We start from the raw sequence: 21573 nt of genomic DNA, 5'->3' as shown, positions 1-21573 counted from the left end.
TGCTTCGCACTACGCTAATTCCCCTTAAGGGAGTTTCGGAAAAATGTTTTGTTTGTCTTGCGTTGCACATAAATACAGTCACGGTCTGTTACAGTGGTGTCGGCGTCTGCGATCGCCTTCACACAACTCAACCTTTAAAAAAAAAACTACGAAATCCATATCAACGCGCTGTTTTCTCACGGCCGTTTTTTTTTGTTTGTTTCAGAGATGCGACAGCAGTTTTGCTTTTGCGTGTTATTTTGTGCATGTCAGCACTCAGTTTCCAGTATGCTGTCCTTGCAGTTATTTGACAGTCTGAAAGTATGGGTAAAAGAAAAATGCTGCCATCCATAGCGATGCTTACCGGATAGCCACAGATGCCTCTTGCAACGTGTGTTTATGAAGCTTTCCTCTTGTTCGGGTTCCAACTTCTGGAAACACAGAATAAGACGCTGCGGGGCGGAATTTTTATTCCGAGAACGCCGAGCAAAACACATTTTCGTCACTTTCAGAAAGTGGTGTTTTATTCCATAAATCTATACAAATGGAGTCTTGAAACAATAAAAACAAACAGGAACGAAAACAAACCTGGATTCTCTACACGGTAGTAACAAGGTTTTTTTTTAACTGTCCGCCGTCATTGTCATGCATGCGTTTAAACAGTTAGCGGTTCAAAACGAGTACCACATGTGTGCATGCAACAGTCAGTTAGTACACAATGCCGATGTACCTCGACGTCGAATATATACTTTTGGCGGTGCTCTCAGAACGGTCAACCATTCGCGTAATACTTCTTGTTCTGCCACTCTGCCTCATGATGGTCAGGGTTGCGCTTCATGACAGCGTAACAGCAGTAACCCCGAGAATGATCCTGTGCTATCATCTATCGTTTCAGAGAGGTTACCATGGTTGCTCAGGGTTGCTCTGCGAGTCAATCGTTGCCACGATATAATCAATATCAGGGCATATTTTACGTGTCTGCCAGGAAGAAAACTTGGGGCCTCAGCAGCTGTCAGCGCTAATTTTATCTCGTGAAAATGGAAAGCGCTGTCGCCAGGGCTTGAGATGTCCTGCATTGCGGTCTTTTTACGACGGGAGTCGAACGCATGCACCGCTTTGGACTTCTAAACTTACTCGACACGTCCTAGAAGCCATGGTGTTATGGTCTCGGCCCTTCAGGCATAGACCAAACATCTGGCTTCCCTCAGACACTCCATATCTTGCTTGTGCGCGCATATGTTTAGGGCGCCCCCTTCCGTTTTTCAGTCATGTTTGTATTTGCTCTTTCCCCTGTGTAGCGTAGCAAATCGGATGCTCTTCTAGTAAACTTAATTCCCCACCATCATACCTTTGTACTAGCACCTGTCTCAACTTAAGCCATACAGGTTAGGGTAGCACGAGACTGCTTTTTGTGTACACGAAGACTGGCGCTTTTACGAAAACAGAAGTATAATAAAGATGGCCTTTGATGAATGCTACCAGATGAAGAACCTGCAGTAAGGTACGAGACCGGGCTAATTGGCGTTCCATCTTGTAATAACACAGTATCTCTCATATCTTCTATCCACACGACGACGATCGACTCGGAGCCCGCCCACAAAGCGACGTCAATGTAGACGTGGCATAGGTCAGAGGATCGCTGTTTGACACAGTGCCCACCCAAGGTCTCAAATGTGACGCGGATGGTCACGACCAAGTGCATACAGCTGTCACGGAAGGCTGTAAAAAGGAGCAGAGGGACCCACATACGTGCCAACTACGTAAAGCTGAATCGCTTCAAATCCGGAAGGTAAATCATGCTTCATAAAGCTCATTACTTAGAACACGTGACTAGCTTGCTCTCGTAATAGACAATCATTTTACCCCATAGACGGGCTAATGGAGAAATTATTTATCAGCGTTTTCTTTTTTCTTTCTTCGTTTGCTCTATTTATAGGGCGATCACAACAGCGCTTCCCTTAGTCCAGCCATAGAGACTGAATAGGCAGCTCCGAGCAAATGTCGGCAACGTGCACCTGCAGAGATTGTGTTGTGCCAACGCAGCACCTCATCGTGTCCATGGAAAATATCTGCGTGGCGCTTCAGCTTATTCTTGTTGGCATTACCTTTTAATGGTCATTGATTTACTTGTCAATGTCTTCAATTCTACTTGGAACGTATCAAGCGGTCAAACCGCTTCTTGCGCGACAAGCTGTCGGGTTGAACACCGAAAAGGCCTCTGGCGCCTTCATTTTTATTTTCCACATCAGCAGCTTTTTAGCGTCCTGTAAGAGTAATAAGCACATGACATCGCCATCAATGGAATGTCTTTGCTTTTATTACTGGAATTTGCAAGGCCTCTTCACAAAAGTTAGCTGCTCGTGTTGAATGCAACGAAGCGCATATTCCGTCGGGATGCCACAGGTGCTTTGATATGCCCCTGCTTCATCGCGTGAGTGCAAGCACAACGCACCAGAGAACGGCTATGCTGAGATACTTCAAAATTGCGAAATTTTGAAGCGTAAATTATATACGCTTCTCCGAGCTTGCATGTCGATATGTTTCGCATATCAACGCAGGAAAATACTGGTCAGCTTATAGACGTGTCACCGTTGATCGGGTGAAGGAACTGCCATTAAAAATGTAGCCTATTGTAAAATTGTGTTCCGCGCATGGCTGTTGTGTTTCTGCAAGACTATACATTTGGCGATGCTTCTCGAAAATAATGTAAATTGTTGGAAGCGCCCTCTTATCTCTTCTGTCTCCTGAGTTGTTCTTGCGCAGTTAATCAACACTATGTTTTACCCACAAGCCCTATCTTACACCAGTCTATCGGAAAGACAATAACTTTAAGGCGTCTCCTTGAGGAGTGCGCGTCGTAAGCGAAATACTACTTCCGATGCAGGGGCTGCTCACGACGATTAGCTGTCCGGTGTGGCTGAACATTCCACGTAAATTTGACATAGCACAAGGTCTTCGCTACATTTAATTGGCCTTAATAAGACGATGTATGAGGTAATAGTAGCTGAGCCAGTGATTATCGCTTCAGACATTTAGTCCAAATTTACGTAACACTGTTCACAAGTCACAGTCGAGACAGAGCATTTGGAAGCGTACACCCGGCGAGAAAAGTTTACGGACCACGGGATCGCCGAAAACGTTCAATTCCTGAGCAGCCTGTAGCAGTAGCCAGTAAAACTGTATACGACAATGTTGTTAGCATATTCTAGTCGAGGCCCGAAATGTAAATACAAGAGCGCGTTGTGAAGTTGTGGAGACACGCAGCTTTTTCTCAGATGCCATGCCCCGCAATATTTTGTCGCCGGGTGTGCATCTATGGGATCACATGGAATTGTTTATTTCAAGTCTCGTGAAATACATAGCGTTCTTGAATATATGAGCGATGTATTGTACGTTATGCAAACTTTTTTTTTCGATAGAGACGACGTTCCCGCGTCGTTACGCGAAATTCCTCGAGAACATAATGCACCGTGTGAACACTGGTGCATTGATAGTGTATAGTGTTCCACCAGTCACATTTAATGACCGTCTTGAGCTGTCGTATGTGCAAGATACGAATGCTAACCTTATCGCCTATTAGAACCAGAGAGTGCTCGAAAACGTCGCATTCAAGAGAATACCACGCCGTTTTCGTTACAACAAACGGTGGCCCCATATTTGCAGCACAGCCTTCAGCAATGTTGGTCTTGCCCTTGAACTGCTGCCGTTCAGGTAAATAGTCGGATCATCGTAGAGACCTATACATGTGATTATTTGATAACAAATAACTCCACTTCACCAGCCTCTATTAGTTTGGTAGCCGCAGCTAAGGCCACTTCGTGAATAACAAAACGCCTCATTCGGTTTAGGGGCGCACCGAGTAACCAATTTACCGAGTACGCAAGTTAGTCGCATCGTGATATTGTAGATTGTATACCTGCCGCCGCAGATCGCAAACGACAGGGGGAAGAAATCAGAGGTGATTGTCCGGTGAATTCGAGAAAAATGCTTTAGCATTGCGTCGCACCTCTTTGATGAACAAAATTCATGATTTAAATCGCGTTCACCCCATTGCAAAGTGTTGTTCACGAGCTCACTGGACTAGCATCCTGTCTCTTCGAGGAGCAGAGTGCAACTGAAGTGTGACGAAGCGCGACGGTTGTCCGAAGCATGCCACCGTTAGTTGCAGTATATATGCATACACGCTCTTCTAAGCTCTCCCACCCCTCTCTACTTCTACACGTGACCGGCTTTCCACACTTCACACACACACACATTTCTTTTCACTTTGACACTCCTAACACTACTAGCATTAAGAAAAAAAAAGGTTTTAGGCAGACGCACGTCAGGGTGAAACTTGAGGCAATTAACACTGGTTTCTGAACAAGAGTAACCACCGCGTCGACATCATCATCGTGCCTTCTCGCAAATTTGGCCCATATCGAACGCGCGTCCTACGTCAAGAACGGGTGCTAGTCTGGGTTCGATCATACAGCGGTTCGGAAAGCGTATCGTTGGATTGCCCTCGCGTGATTGGTCATAATCACACTTCCGCCAGCAGCCACCCCTCGGCAGTGTCAACTTCCGCCATATTGTCACATCTGTCATCTCGTCCCCTCTGATTGGCTAACAGGGGAGCCACGCCGTCTTTGATTGGCCGAAAACGTCGCCGTGGCGGACTCTTTACAGTGTCTGGAATATAATTGCAGGCCTCTTCCGGAGAAGCGGACTCGCTTGACTTCGCCTGCACAACAAATGCACCACGTAGAAAAGCACGCACCTCTTTCACAATCTCGCCACCCTTTCTGCCCGGAGCAGATGTGGAATATTAGCAATAGGGGTGGCCAGTAGTTGAGTAGCTCAGCGCAAGGATGAGCCGCGACCCAAAACGGTACGCAGTGCACCCCTGTCAACAGTATCTGTCTTCAGCAGTTCCTCGCCTGCGAAACGTTGCGTCACGTGTGACCGGGGCTCCTGGCACTTGCAGACGACTCTTATTCACAGCCGTGTGCGGCTGCGCGAAATGCACGATTCTCGAGAATATGTACACAAGTTTCAGCCTGGGCTGCACAGCAGGGAGTTCCGTATCGCGCTAAGCGAGGGATGAGCACAAGTTTTTTTTTCTTCCTTCTTACGACGAGGTGCCGGAATCCTCCATTCAGATGAGCTCTGCAAGCGTATCGGCCACCGCAAGGAGAGCAGCCACTTGCTACGTCAGCCGTCGTCCTGCGAAGATAGCTCCGTGTCGCTTGCCTGCGCCAACACAAAAAGAAAACTGTCATTCCGCAAGCAGTCATAATGTAACCTTTAGCGTGCTTAAGTAGCGTATCCAAAACACACTGCCGAATGTGGAGGCCCTGCAATTAATTGCCTTCTGAGCGTGCGGCAACTGCATGCATAGTTCATATTACACTCGGCGGACATCAGGCTGTATACTGTTGCGGCTAAAAACTACTCAAGTGCGGATAATGCCCTTGATTCGATCAGAGCATAAAACGCATCATAGCTTTGATTACAGAACGTTCGTCATGCTGTTTAGAATTGGACGCGCCAATGCCGATCAACGCCACGCCGATATTTCTTTGGAAATACCTTTGATATGACTGTCGCATTAAGCTCATAGCAGCATACAATCACAACTGGTTCAAGCCCACAAGATACATATAACACACACACACACACACACATTATATATATATATATATATATATATATATATATATATATATATATATATATATAAACGAGAAGAAAGGGGGTTAGCAGAGGGGCTCGATTTTTATTAGTCACATCATAAGAAGCCACCAAACACTGACACCAAGGACAACATAGGGGAAATTACTCGTGCTTAATAAATGAAATAAAGAAACGATAAATTATTGGAAATTAAAGTGGATGAAAAAACAACTTGCCGAACAACCGAACCCACCTGCGAAAACACATATATATATATACATATATATATATATATATATATATATATATATATATATATATATATATATATATATATATATATATATATATATATACACAAGGAAAGAAGGGGAACCTGGGAGCTCGACTTTTGTTAATCATAATCATATGAATGAACTTTATTTCCCTTTTAAGAGAGGAGAGGGGCCGGGGGGGGGGGGAGGGAGGTCGAAGTAGTCCAGTCCCAGCAGGCGTCCGTCACCACATTATGTAAGCCAACAGTCAATGAAGCCAAGGAAAGCATAGGGAGAATATTGCTGTGGTTGAAACTGAAGTCTAGAAAATAACAAAGAAAATGGAAATGAAGGTGGACGAAAAGGTAACTCGTCGCCGGTGGGGATCGAACCCACAACCTCCGCATTACACGTGCGTTGCACTACCAAGTGTGCCGCGGCGACGGCTATCAAACCGTCCATCCATCCATCCTCTACGCCGATCCAGTGGCCCAAGTTGTCTGCTTGCCTGCTTGCTTAGGTCACTAATCATTACTCGAATGCTATTCGCCTTACCATCGACAGTCATCGTGAGACGAGTTCTGCCGTAATTTTTTTTTCTGCCTTCTCCGTAGGCGTCGCTTCCACTGGGAGGCGGCTCTCAATAGTTCAGAGCTGACAGACCAGCTCTGGGCCGTCCGGCAAGCCGAAGATGCCGCCCGAGTCCAAGGACTTCGAGCCGCCACCTGAGGCCACCACAGCGAAAACTTCCGGACTATTCATTAATAAAGTTTCCTTTTCTTCTTGTCTGTAGCTACAACGGCATTTGGTGGTCCTCGTTGGCGATATTGATGGGCATAACATGTGGGAAATATAACCATCGTGCGTGTGGGCCGTGTAACGCAGCGATCATTTTTAGAATGTGGCGAGAAGGTTTATCAGTGGTGACCTGGCGACAGCAGTAAGAAGCGTATGGGCTAAGCTTTTACTTTAAACCTTGTTCTAGACGTTCACTAAGCGCAACAAAATTGATTATTTTCTGTCGCTACGAGTTCCGAAACCAATAATCATGCCGAATCTCGCTCTGATAAAAACGTTAGCTTACATATTATATGGTAATCGCAAAAACAGCATTTATGTCGCGAATATGTATTGGTCACACGCAATAAAATTTCGTCACGAAATTTCTCATCAATAACCGTATAACCAGGCGAGAATTGTTTACATTTTTGACGGGAAGTGTTTTTCATTGCCCAATATAGAGTTAGATTCTAAAGGCACAGTTTTTACAGGGTCTGGTTGTTCACCGTCACTACGACGTGACAATCTGAGGCAAAGAGCCAACGATACCAAGAAAAGACAGGGGGTAAATAACCTGTTATTGGTATTGGAATGCAGAATTTGCCATAAATTGAGGTTGAATTTGCAATAACCTCGATATTGTGAATAATAATAATGATAAAAAATGTGTGTAGAAGAAGCGACAATTTGACACCCGTGGGAGCCGAACCCATACCTTCTGCAGGGCGCATGCGGTGCTCCGTCATTTGACAGAGGAAGGAAAATTCCCGCAAACACTCGACGCGCTTAAATGCGTCCACGCTGTAGCACTTTTTCATTATTCGTCTGGCTGCTCGCATTACGGCGATTCAGCGCAACCACATCCCAAAACCGGTCCTCCCATTCACTCACCATGTCGCCTCTCATTCTTTCGCGGTGCGAGTATTTTCCTTCCTGTATCTCTCTCGGATTCACATTTGGGCTCACAGGAACGTAACAAAATAACGTCCATAGCCAAATGATTCAGGTTTGCACCGCGAGACCGAGGAAAAGGTGACATCGAGGAAAAGAGTGACTTCCTGAATCATTGATTCTTCCTGGGCCGCCGCAGCATGCTCTCCTGCTCAGGAGTCACAGCAACGCCTTTATTAATAAGCGTTTCTCCTCTACAGACCCTTCAACTCGACTCCAGAAAGAGAAAGGCTACCGATACGACTACACAGCCAGATACACCACCGACGCCACTCGCAGTGCTACCACCGAAGGGTCTGTCGTCGATGTGGAGAGGGACACGAAAGAAAAAAATTGTCATCCAGCTCAGTGTAGCACTAAACTGAAGAAAGACAACAATACGGGCTTGACAGAGAGACAGTGCCAGAGCAAAAGTGTTTGTTAAAGAAAGCTTCTTGAAGAAAAAATTCGTCCCGGCCAGTGGATCACACCCGGCACCAAGCCTTGTTCAGGAGAAGTCGCTCTACCACTGAGCCAACCAGGCTTCTTCCAAATTGCAGGGCGAGGCCGAAGTAATCGACAACCCGAAGCACTGCGACACTGAACATGGCAAATCAGTTCTGCGGAAGCCCGAAAGGTGGAGCTCCAGAAATGGAGAAAGTTGTCATCTTCCCGACTGTTGCAGGAAGCTGCTACAGACGGGTGAAAACTGCTTCGTGCTATAGTGGAGTGAATGACAAAGTCTCCTTCGACGGATCTTCTTGCGCATTGCGGGCTTCCAGCAGATCTGATTTTCAATGAAGAAAGACGTCAGTTTAGCACCCTACCCCAGACTTTAAAGTCATAACAGCAAAATACAAACACAATAGTGGCAATAAGACATGTTTTCAATCAACCAATCGGCTGAAGTAAACTTTGATAATGCTCATTAAGGATTCATGAGCTGGCATGTTTTCAACCAGGCACTCGGGTTATTGCTACGCTCCGAAACTAAGTTCTATTCGAAATTCACGGGGGTGGAGATTTGGTCGCACATAAAGCACACAAAATAATCACTTTTATTTGTGAAGCATGTAATTCATGTTACTTTTATTTCACGATAAACATATCTTAACTGGTGTTCACAAATTGTTTGGAGATTAAAATTATCGCATACTTGGACACTTTTTTTCATTCCTTGTGTTGCTCCATGCACGGCAGAACACAACAGATGCACTATATGGTTATCTTTGTTGGGTGAACAAGAGCAGTTACAAACAATACTTGCGCAAAAATGCCAACCTCTTCGTTTTGTGCATGTTTTGTTTGCTCTGACAACTGCTGCCATCAACAGGGTGTGAACTTGGGCAAGCTTAGTCTATTTTAGTTCGCCTTCCATCTGTTCGTAGCACGTTTTTTTTCAGGTTTATTATGACGTAGTCAAGGATGAGCCTATCGGAGGAGTTAGACCAAGTGAAGTAAGCGTGCACCGATCGCGATCGGCCATCGCATGCTGTAAGAAGCGAGTGTCTATACGCAATCTCGTGAGACAGGCTATGAGTAACACTACCGCCGAGTGACACTCTCTCAACGTGACGCAAAATTTGCCCCACTGAGAGCACTGGTGTTAGCGTCTGCTCATATGGAGGCCCGGGAGTGAGCGTGCGCTTCTCAAGCGCTCCTCCTCACGTACGCATTGCCGAGCAGCGTTATTAGGGAGACTTAGATTAGGGTACGCAAGCGGCTTGCACAAGCAAGAACTAGGAGCCACGGCACTGCGCATGCGCGGACCCCCTACGTCTGGGTCTGCTCATGCGCACTCCCATCGCACCTAGTTATTGCGTACGCAAGCCGCTTACGTACCCTAATCTAAATCTCTCTATTGAAGCGCGAAGGGTAACGTTGCCCCGCACTCGGCAGCAGCGTCTATGTACATGGTTCATGAACGAGGGCAGAGCTGCTGGTCCAAAGCCACGCGGTAAAGCTACCTATCGTCCGCGCCGGAGCCACGCTCTGTGCGGTGGCCCGAGAGCGCAGAGGTTTGTCCACTCCTTTTTTAAAGCATGAAAGGCTTTTAGCTGCCGCTGTCGGCAACCCTCAAGGGACCTTGAATCAAAAGCCAGCGCCGTTATCCGCGCACTCAAACTAGAAGATCTGGACAAGTTGCGAGAGCAAAACGAGATGATCCGGACAGCCGGTCAAAACTGAAGAAAATGCGGCATCTGGCCCTCAACCGTTTGTAGAGGACTGTATTACATGCGCTAGCTACTGCTTAAACAAGTTACAAAAAGTATTGCTTCCGAGTTTTTCCTAATTTTTGTTCACAATATCACTCAAGCTATAACTTCTAGTACGCTGAAGCTTTATTTGTCATTTCCAATAACAACATTCAAAAGGCAGGGTACCATACACTTCACTGTCGTCTTTTGGCGCTGATACAGGGTTGCCTGTTTTCTTTTGAACGCCGGCGGTCCGTGACTTCTGCGGCGCGGGTTTGGCGTCGCCTGCTTCTGGCGCTGTTCTTCTAGCTGGGTAGATTTGCTCTGTGTCCCAGTGTGTTTCACGGCCCTCAGTTGGTTTTCTTGTTCTAGCTAGGCAGCGTCCATAGAGACCAGTGCACAGTATGGCGCGGTGCGGTGTGGTGTGGTGGGGCGCGCCGTTGCGAAGATGCACTACACCCATTTTAAGATTGTGGCTAGTATCATTTCCAACCAGTCTGCTTTGCCGGTTGCCATTTCATGCGCACATCTACTCTCGATTGCGGGAAAGCCAGCAGTTTGTTTTTTCTTACTGTATTCACGCCCAGTAATACGCGATACACTTTTCCCCAACCATGTAGGCGGACAGATACGCACGTAAATGCTTTTAAATTACGTCTGTTCACGTAATGAGCTTGAACCTTCCAGCACATTAAACAGCGTGTTGCAAATGTTATTCACGGGGGAATGTTCTATGCGTAATACATGGAGTACTTGGGACCATTACGAAGAAACGGGACATATATTGGTGTGACTTTATCAATAAATGCTTGTTGTCACTCAACGTTCGTGTGAAAGGATCTTGTTCTTCTTTCGCGCTTTCCCCTGAGTGCTCAGTTAAGCATGTGCCAACAAACTCAATATTAAAACCTATTGCATGCAGTGTTTTCTTGTCGTAGTCGGAACGTGAGGATTACTTGGGTCATTAAGAACTTGCAAAGAAAATTTCGTGCATTCAGCGCGGACAACATCACCAGGTTCTACTAGATGAGGTCATCCAAACGAATAAGATGTGAATTGGGAGGTTGGCATCGACAATCAAAAATGGTGATTTTGACTTACTCTTATAATCGTGTTCCCTGCACGCGTCGTGTTGAACTCTAGGCCACATAGATCTAGCATTATCTCGCCTACGAAATACCTACACCTGAGGAGGTGCCCAGACCCTCATAACCACCTCCATCGATAGCAGAGAGGCTTCACGCAGTTGAGAAACGCACCCCGTGAGGCACGCTTTGCAAGCGAACTGAGAGCTTGGACCTTTAAGAGGAATGTATTGAGGGGCGAGTGGAATTGTTTCCGCGTGACAGGCAGTAGTTTATGTAATGAGGCTGCTTATGCTTTTTCGAGCGAGCAAGCACATGCAGTATCGGTTCGAGCAAACTATCTAAAACCATCTTACGCCAGAAAAGGGACTGAGCTATTTTACGCCAACCTCTTTTGAGCAGAAAGCCGTACTTTGACATGACTATAGGCGTAGAATACAAGCTTGTAGATCGGTCAACCTTCACCGAAAGGCGTACCTTAGAGCGCGCAAGTGTTGATACATAAGGCCAGCCCTTGAGCCGCAACAGCTCACGATGCTTTTTTTTTTTTTGCTAGATGGAACTCTTACAGACCAAAAGGAGCACGTCCACAAAACCTACAGACGAGTTGACGGCATTCAAACTAAAAAACTAGGCGTATGTTTCGCAGAACATGCACTGTTAATGTCATCAGTCCATGCAGTATCTTCCATGGGATTGTACTGACTTGCCTGGTAAAGGAGCCTAGTCTTACAAAAGATCTTGATAAAAGGGTGAGAAGGTTCAGCTTGGGCTACAAAGCCTGCAATTCCTATATTGTTGACAGAAGTGTATGATCCAGAAAGGATGCGCTCGCCTGGGGCGGGGGGGGGGGGGGAGGGGAGGCGAGGGTGATGCCGACGCATAGACATTGGGTTACTGCTGTCGTGCGTCGCCTCTATTTGTTGTGGTGTGCTGGCCGTGGGTGCCTAGAAAGGGAGGATGCCCTTGGACTGACTGATGTTATTTTTTTTGCGTGTTCTGTCATGTTCAGTGGCTTCAGTAGCAGTGGCTCCCTGTTGTGAGGGCTGGTCCAGCAACAGATATCTGCTAATCCTTGTTTTCCCCCGTCTTTTGCTCACATAGAAATAAACTAGATTTTTAAAAACAATTTTTCCTACACTATCGCATCTCCACGGGTGTGGCATCTCACCAGTGCACTAACATAGAGGTTCTCCGCACAAAACTGAACGAGAGTTTCTTTAAGAGCACGCTGAAGATGGAATCGCCTTAAAACTAGGTCATCTTCCAGCTTGCTGAGCGTGCAGTACGGGCTGATACTTCGTGGCAGGGTCGACGGATGAGAGTAGTGGCACGGTATGTAAAAAATAATGCAGCTCCCGAACATTTTATCCGCCAAGCGCTTAAAATAGGCGGAAAGTTGGCAACCGTAGTCTGCCGCTTACTTCTTCGTCGTTGCCCGGCCACATTGGAATCATTCGAGCCAACAAGCCGTGACTGGAGTTGCCTTGCAGCGTTTGAAAAGAATGAGCGTTTCTTCGTCCGTGAAGTCGCTCTTGAACTACCGAGTGAACCTTGAAATGAAACAGTGCCGCCCATTTAATCGCCGTTAGCTATCTTCCTTCTCGTATGTTTATTTTTCTTCCCGATATATCTCCAGCTAGCGGAATTTTGAAAAAAGAACTTGTCCTTTCGCTGAGAAATAACTTGTCGGTCGGGATCGCGTGCCTAGATCTCTCTGTGAGTCTGTTTCCTTCTCCGCAATCTTTCTCGGGTGGCGGAAGTCCCTTTTTTTTCAAGAATACGGGTCGGGGCGGCCCTTGCACTTTCCACCACTTGTGCCCGAGGTTCAACAGCTAAAAACATAGCGCATTGTCCAAAGTATGATGCGCTAGCTTCTACAGCGGTCATTCACCGCCTCTGTGGTTCCGCCCAGGAACGAGTGCTACTTGTACGAGGATTCTAAGAGCTGCGAAAATACAAAAGGATTAGACAGATAGTTACAGGCGTTGGCTCATGAACGAAGTCAACAAGCCAACATTGCAATTTCTGCACGAGGAGGACCTCCGCGCTTTCATTTAGGTAAACTAATATGCCATGGAGCCAGGCGAACTAAGAAAAACAAAACGATAACCTGTGGTTTATTGGATTGACGGAATGGGTGCTAAGAAACGTGAAACGAAGCCGAGCATGGCGAAAATTGAGCGGTCTGATAAAATGAGGAAGTTTACAGGCATAGAATGGAGTCTTCTGATGCAAGACGGACAATGTGAGATCGATGGGACGAGCCGTCTTCCTGTAGCGGGCATAGAACACCTTTATGATGATGACAGTTTTTTTTTTGTTAGGGAATACTCGGCCAATCCGAAGGCAATTCCACGATGACTGACTAGCAGTCGGGCTCCATTACCGTGTCATTGCACGTTCTTCATAGCGCTTCCCTTGAGGAAGTCGCCTTGTGCTACACTACCGTGTAAGTTTAATGTGTTTCTTGTCGAACATTTACTGTAACGTGCCGCTTTGTTATGATTGTGATTTGGGAACCAAGCTATGCACTTCAGCTATGTACGCTCATAACAGCCGCCATTAAAGAACACACGGCTTTCGGAGGCGTGACAGTGAATTTAACTATAATTTCTTGCTCCCAAAGGACGCGAGCTTTCAATGGCGTTGAAGAAAGCGGACCATACAAGCGAAATGCTTACCTAGAAAACGCTTTTAAAAAGTTACACGAAATACAACCGTCACACGGGTCGGGAGGGAGCAGTAACACGATGCAATTGACCATAAGCTCTACACATGATATCCTTTTTAAAGAGCGGGTCCTCACATTCTTGCATGTAAGTGACGCTCTTTGTCGTAAATAGCGGCAAGTGTTGATAAGCCTTCGATATGTTCGTTTATTTTCATAGCTCTTGAATGCAGCATCGATTTTATTAAATTTTGCCAGGGCAACTTAACCTCAACTGACGGGGGTCATATTATAGGAGGTGAACGTTTTTAAGTTTTCGGGAATTTTCAAAAAGCGCCTGCGACAGATAGCATGTTCGTGTCCTTGAGCTCGATTAGTTTCGAAGAGGCGGACATTACTAGCAGGATAAATCGAAACACATATGCAACTTATTAACAAAAGTAACTAATTAACTTCCTAAAAATTACTTTACGGCCCATATTGCAATTTACGAAGTGCAGCCGGTGAGTTTGTGAGACGTACCCACTTGAAATGAAGCTCCAGGATGACACCAGCTTCGAGATATTATGTACGAAACTGTGGGACGAAATACACGAGCGTTCCAGTTACTCTTGTGCTTCAATTCGTGAAAGAGCGTCTTGTGAAACAAGTCGGCCTTGTGAAAAAAGACGGCGAGTTGGACATCTCCAAACTCTTGTCATTCTGCGAATTCTTTCCTAGCGGACACGTCATGCAAACTCACCGGTTACAATTCGTAAATTGCAATATGTGCCGTTAAAAAATTATTTAAGAAGTTAATTTGTGTATTTTTTTGTTAACCAGTCGACTATGTGTTTCGATTTCTCGTGCGAGTACTGTCCGCCTCTCTGAATAATCGAGCTCATAAACTAGAATTACATTGTCTACAATAGGAAGAAAGGGGGTTAACCGAGGGCCCCGATTTTTACTAATCATATCATAAGAAGCAAACAAACAAAGACACCTTGTGTTGGTTAGACACCTTGTACTCCTGTGTTGTCCTTGGTGTCTTTGTTTGTTGGCTTCTTATGATATGATTGTCTACAACAGGCGATTTTTAAGAATTCCGAAAAAGTTAAAGATGATCACCCCGTATACTACATGCATACGCTGTAATAAGATAGCTGGTACCGTAGTTACCCGCTTTTGGTTGCTGTAACCTTTGATCAGACTTGTGTAAGCTTTAGGGCTCTCATTAGTGTCAGCGTTATATTAGCATTATTTAGGGTAAAGAGTCCCGTCCGCCTAAATGTATGAAAACGTGTAGACATAAATGTTACCACGTTTAGTGTGCACACCTCGACGGGACGACCAGGGTGACGACGTCACAATAGGGACACAAAGAAAGCACCAGATAGATCTAAGGCAGGAAGTTAACCGGAACTGAGGCAGGTTGGCTACCCTTCACTGTGGTAAAGGAAAAGGGGAGGAAAAGATTAAGTGAAGGAATGGCGAACGTCATACAAATTCTTAGCGCTGCATTCCAAACAGTCAGTCTGTCCAGTTGCATTCAGGAATCGCAGCAGCGCATTTACGAGCTTCTGCAGCTGTGACGTGCGCAGGCCACAGTAGCGAGATCGGGACCGGCGAGAACCGTCTTCAGTCTTGCCGGCACAGAGCGCTGAGAAAGGCAAGCCTCCTCCCTTCGTGCACAAACGGAATGCTCGCAAATGCATGGTGGACACGCGTGACAGTCCGTGAGGGTAAGTGTAGGTGGGTGTAATCAATTATTCCTCGAAGGGCTGCTGGCTATCATACTCCAGGCGAAGCAACTTGGTATAGGCTCAAGAACGAGACGTTCCTACAGAAATATTAGCATTAATCTGTGCGAAGTGAAAAGCAGAAAGAGGATGTCACTCTATCGATTGCACAGATTCCTTCTACTTCTTCTGTCTTTTACTACGTACCACACAATAAACAGATTTGCAATCTCAATTAATTAATTATCGGGTTTTACGTGCCAAAGCCATGATCTCATTATGAGACACGCCGTAGTGGGGGACTCAGGAAATATGGACCACCTGGGGTTCTCTAACGAGCACCTAAATCTAAGTACACAGGAGTTTTCGAATTTCGCTCCCATCGAAATGCGGCCGCCCTGGCCGGGATTCGATCCCGCGATTTCGTGCGTAGCAGCCCAACACCATAGCAACGAAGCAACCACGGCGGGTAGATTAACACCCTTAAGGGTCCCTAGAAGTGCGAGTGGGTCTACAAAGCACACACTCTTGCACTCGTAAAGGTGTAAGGGTGTGAGTAATAAGCAGGAAACACCCTTAAGTGCGTAAGTCGGTTTAGCGTGCATGTTGTAGATATCGGCGAAATAAAACCGAATACTCCTCTAATTATTTTCGTCTTAGTTAGAACAATAACAATAATCATTTTACCCCTATTAAAGACACGCCCATCCCCTATACCAACCAAAGTTTATTCAGTGACTGTTGATTGCGCCGGTAGCTCAGAGCGGTCACCATAATCTTCAGCATGAGAAACAGAGTGATGCGATGCGAGGGTTGAACGGCGGGCTCGTTCTCTCTCCCCTGTTCCACCCATATTCATCTTAATCATAGCGAAATTCAAGCATATTATCCGAACTCAAGCTCCTCCTAATCATACCTCGCGGCTGCTTTCACCATAGGCGAAGGGATACATTGAGCTTGATCAAGAATTTTGTCTCCTATTCTGGGCGTTTGAATTTTACTCAAGCGGAAGCGAATAAAGGATCATTCGTTCTTTCATTGGTAGTTCGCGTCGCTCGATTAGCTCTTAATTCCTATTATCTAGAAGTCTGTCCGTTTCCCTAACCAGGGTGTAAAAAGTAACACACGTTATAGAACGCGATCCATAGTAATGCCCCATACAGCCAGCACAGAAAGAAACAAAGCAGGCTCAACTTCAATTGACATCTACGTAATGAGAAGCATCCACGGTTTGGCAGATAATGTTTTTTATGAATCGTATACTATTGTCCTGCAGTGAACGGTTAATGCCTTTGCGACGTGTTGCGAACTGATGAGGAGTGGAAGACATGGTGACGTTTGTTGTTTTTGCGATGTTCAGTCACCCGAGTTGGTGTCAAATACCTTCACTGAAGATCGGCACATACCCGTTGGCTCCAGGGGCCCATACATATAGTGCCCTTCGGGATCGGCGCTCATCTTTAGACAACGCTGTCGTCTGTCTGCATAGAGCACCGAATGGTGTGTCGCACTGACAGCAGTTCGTCCCTGGGAGGAACTGCAACACGCGCGGCGGAAACACGGCGAGAACTCCCGCACAGCTGTGAAGCCACATACCACAATGCATACCGTAATCAATGCCACGTACCAATCGGAGACTGGCCTAGGCCAGTCTTATTGGATATAAGGTTTGTTGTTGTTGTGATATCCAGTGATCGAAGCTGGCGTCAGAAAGGTTAATTGAAGATCGGCCCATACCACGTGGGCCCAGGGCATACTTTAGACTGCACTACCTTCGTGATCGGCTCCCGAAAACGGCCAGATAGTCGCCAGATAGTCGTCATAGGTAACTGGGTAGAACTCGCCAAGAGTGCTTCACATTAAAATGAAGAAGAGCTGCGACATAGAACGGGTTCTTAGGAACCGGGCACGATTTTCCTGCATTTACGCTTTGCATGAGGTTAACAATCCAATCGGGGCAGATCAACGCTCGCTCTCGTTGCGGAAGCAAGCAAGCGCATCTACACGTACACGAGACGAAGACAGCACACCGGAAAACAACAGCAGCACGAGCTTACGCGGTCCCGCGTATTGCTCAAGAGCCTCAGTGGGCCGTGCTTCGTAAGCGCACCGTTGTGTGCAAAGCGTGAAGCAGTAGAGAGTCGCACGTAACAACAACAACAACAACAAAAGAAAAGAAAAACAGGTCGCGTGCGACCTCGTTCAGCGAAAGTGTAAAGGGGGTCTTGCGGCGTAACACACCCTCCTGCAGCACCCCTGGAGGCTTAAATGCAGCGCCCATAACACGGAACAAAACAGCGCAGAACGTGGGAGCAGCACGCGAAGGAGCGAACCGAAGCCGCTCCTTACGAAGTGATAAAATCGCCAAGACTGAATAGGAGAGAACAAGCGTAGAGGGTGAAAGCGCGGATAGACTCGCTTTTACGGAACAAGCCTGCTCAGTGCGGAGAGGCAGGCATTCGATAGCTATGGAAGCGAGATTGCCCGGAAACGATTATGCCATGAGGAGTGGTCTTCCCCGAGGCAGAAACACGGCGTCGACGCAAAGAGCTCCCGTTCCTTTCCGTCCTGTGACGCCATGCGACTGCGCGGACGAACAGTGATGGAGTGCTCTTTGAACCAGCTGCTGTCGGCGAGTGCCCTCGGAAGTTCCGTAACTAAGAAAGCAAGAGAGCGATAAACAATGCGGTAAGGCCGAGCCCGCTCGATAGACACGTAGCTCACATCCGCGCGGTGCCTTCGAATATTAGAGCGAGTGAGTCGAGCTTGAAGAGCGCATTACTTCAGCGTTTCATATTTCAGTAGAAGAGTAGTAATTCGGAATTTGCTCTTTCAATTCAATTTGAAGTATTTGAATTTCAAAGATAAACATTTCTAGCGGCTGTGCTCATAGCGTTCGAGAAAAGCAGCATTCTAAAAGAGACTCAATACGCTCACGACAAGAGACGACATATTGTAAAACACGTGAGCACGTGAAGTATCAATGGGCCACATCGAGACAGCTGTACTCATAAAGGCATGAGACTCGTGGAAGATTATTGAATGCCATCGTAACGGTCACTACATTGTAGGAACAGTTCCTGGTCGATCGACGAAGGTGGCAAGAAGTTTCATTTTCAGGCTCATCAGTAGTTTCATTTCAGTAGTTTCATTTTCAGACTCATCCGTAGATTGATAAGTAAAAGTAGAACATTCATTTTGCCGACTCCTAAGTAGTGGCTAAGGGACTCGCTGTATTATACGCAACATACCAACAACCACAGAAAACACTCTACAAGGACCCCTGAACAATGCAATGTCCACGCTGGGGACTTACGTGAATGTCTGTTCATCACGAAATCCGCAGAAATAAGAGAAAAAATCGAGAGAACACAATAGTAAGATCTCGAACCAGCAGCCTTTCCGCAAAACAAACATTCATTAACCATCAGACATTCAGTAACTTCCTCGCTTAGCTACCGTACATACATTACCAGTAACCAAAAGGACCGCTGAAAATTTTTTAAATCGTAGGTAAAGCGGACACTCCATCATGTTCTGGACCTTCGCCATGCGGACAACGATGTGGTGTCATCACTGTCAGTCAATTAGTGGAATTTTGAATAACAAATCCTACGTCACTGGGGAATGGAATATAAATGCTACTGCGATAAACCGGCTACCGAGATATGCCCGAGTTGTGAAAAAGAAAAGAGGACGGTTGTTAAGCATGTCCAAAAACGATGTCTTCTTGAGATAGCCACTTGAGCAACAAGAGTGTAAAAACTGTGCCGATTAACAGGAGGCATACATTATAGAGAATTCGTAAAGTTGCGAATTGCAAAATGAGTTTGCTGGATTTCGTCTTCCAGAAGATCTCGTTCAGCTCATATGATCTTTCTGAATGACGCACAACATGGCTCGGATTCCACGCATGTATATCCCGAAGCCACGTTGTACAGTCGCTCTTTCCTCCTTGATTGAGATCATAAAAGCGAGTTAAACTTCAACAGAAAAAGCTAATGCTTGTTTCCAGATTACTCTTCGACTCCGACGGCAGAGAAAGACCCGACTGCTCATGAAATTGAGCGCGTCCTCATACGTGACTGTTTGCATACATTTATTTATTTATTTATTTATTTATTTATTTATTTATTTATTTATTTATTTATTACAGAACCCACAGCGCCAGTGTGGCATTACAGTGGGGGGAGGGGGGGTCATATAGTATGTACAACAAACAGTACAAGTCATTTCATAATAAATGCAAGATAATTTACAGTACAACATATACATCCTGAGAAACACAACTTCAGTCAATAACAGAATATATCTTAATGAAGAAAAAGAAAGGTACATCTTCAGACAGCATTGGTCCTTAGAGCACAACTTCATCATCAAAAGAATATGTTATAACAAGGAAGAAAAAAATGCATCGTTCGACAGAATTGTTACAGTGTCCTGCGGTAACCTGTTCCAGTTCGAAATCGTCCTGGGGAAAAAAGACATTCTTAGCATTTCGGTTTTACATTTTATTTCTCTTACCTTATTCACATGATCTAGACGTAAAGATACATAATCAGGCCTAAGTATGTACTTATCGCGTTCAATACCAGTTCTAGAATGAAATATGTTATGAAAGAACTTTAACCTAAGTGATTTTCTTCGTTCCTCTAATAGTTCCCAGCCAAGATTCTCTTTCGCACGTGATACGCTGAAATGCCTAGAGTAATTACGGAACACAAAACGAGCCGCTAAATTTTGCACTCGTTCTAACTTTTGTATGTCAACCTTTAGCCAAGGGTCCCATACAGTGCAAGCATAATCGAGGACAGATCTAACATTCGTATGATACAGGAGTTGCTTAGTTTCCGAAGGAAAATGTTTTGCATTTCGTCGCAAGAAACCTAGTACCCTACACGCCTTGGCTGAAGCGTATTCAATATGTCGGTGCCATGACAGATTGGAGGTAAAAAAAAAAACACCAAGATATTTGAACTCGGATACAGATGACAGCTGTTGAGTGCTTATTTTGTATTTAAATTGATGAGGAGTACGTTTTCTTGTAAAAGACAGGTGAACAGTTTTCTGCAAATTTATACGCATGCCCCAATGTTTGCTCCAATCCGTAACCTTGTTCAGGTCCTCTTGCAAGGCAAGACAATCATTTTCATTATGAATAACTCTATACAACACACAATCATCTGCGAATAAACGTATAGGAGATGAAATATCAACACATATGTCATTCATATAGATTAAAAATAGGAGAGGGCCCAGGACGGATCCCTGTGGCACTCCTGATGTTACCTCAATGTCATCCGAGTGTTGGCTGTTTAAAACTACTTTCTGGTGCCTTGAGCTTAAATATTCCTTAATCCAAGCAATAACTGATGTGTTTAAATTATACCATGATAACTTCTCTACTAATAAATCTAATAATACTAATATAAATAGCAGCCCACCGACTCTCACATGCATAATTCAATGCTGTGCTCTGGGTAGCGTTTTTGTGCTTTTTTGCTATTTTACTGCTTAATTTTTTTATCTGCACGAGTACGCGCCGTGGTTCTCTATAGTGGCTTTGCGTTGCATTTCTAAGCCCGAGGGCGTGGGATCAAACTCCAGCCGCGGCGACCGTATTTCGATGGAGGCGAAATGCAAAAACGCCCGTGTACCGTACGTTGAGAGCACGTTAAAGAAACCGAAGTGGTCAAAATTAAGCGGGAGTCCCACACTACGGCGTGCTTACAGTATTAACGTGGCTTCTTTTTGTTAAAAAGTTAATAACGGTAAATTGCGCAGTGGGTTAAAAAATAGATACACGTCATAGTATGGTAACGCGAACACACAGACACGCATGAACCCCCCCCCCCCCAAACACACACACGCACATAAACACACACACATACTTGCGCGCCGGGCGTTCGCTAAAAGAGAATAAGCAGCCTTTGGTGCGTGTTTGCGCTTACTATGCCAAGTTTGCACCAATTAGGCTGTTAGCCAATCCTTTTAGATGCATAGGTGTTCGGCTGTTTTCGAAAGGAGGGAATTGCCAGATAAATTTGTCGCTTCTTAAGTGCTATGAAGCTGACCGACATGTTTGCTGCGAGAATGGCGAACCATCTGTGAAAGCTGCTGGTCTGTATAGCGTTTAATTGGCCCCATTCGACGTGGAGCTTATTCTCAAGGCTGACTGTATGCTTCAATTGCCAAGGGCAGAACCTCAACGCAAACGCTGTTTTATACGGTTCCATAGGTATTACTTCGAAGTGCCTCTTTTCTACTTGCTCCCCGACTAGATACGAAATACCACTTTCAGTT

At 45.6% G+C, this 21573-nt stretch overlaps 1 protein-coding gene across 1 annotated transcript in view; it reads right to left on the bottom strand.

Moving 5' to 3' along the window:
• Positions 1-481: 481 nt before the first annotated feature.
• Positions 482-21573, bottom strand: part of LOC135899216 (zinc finger CCCH domain-containing protein 13-like) — a 96661-nt gene continuing 75569 nt past the window's right edge. Inside the window, exon 3 of the mRNA XM_065428473.2 lies at positions 482-5211. Within this exon, the coding sequence (XP_065284545.1) occupies positions 5173-5211 (39 nt within the window). The 3' untranslated portion in view covers positions 482-5172. The remainder of the gene's footprint in view (positions 5212-21573) is intronic.

The sequence above is a fragment of the Dermacentor albipictus genome, chromosome 5, assembly GCF_038994185.2.
Source record: "Dermacentor albipictus isolate Rhodes 1998 colony chromosome 5, USDA_Dalb.pri_finalv2, whole genome shotgun sequence".
NCBI lineage: Eukaryota > Metazoa > Arthropoda > Arachnida > Ixodida > Ixodidae > Dermacentor > Dermacentor albipictus.
Note: the sequence above shows the minus strand (reverse complement) of the source record. Positions and strands in the feature narration are given on the sequence as shown.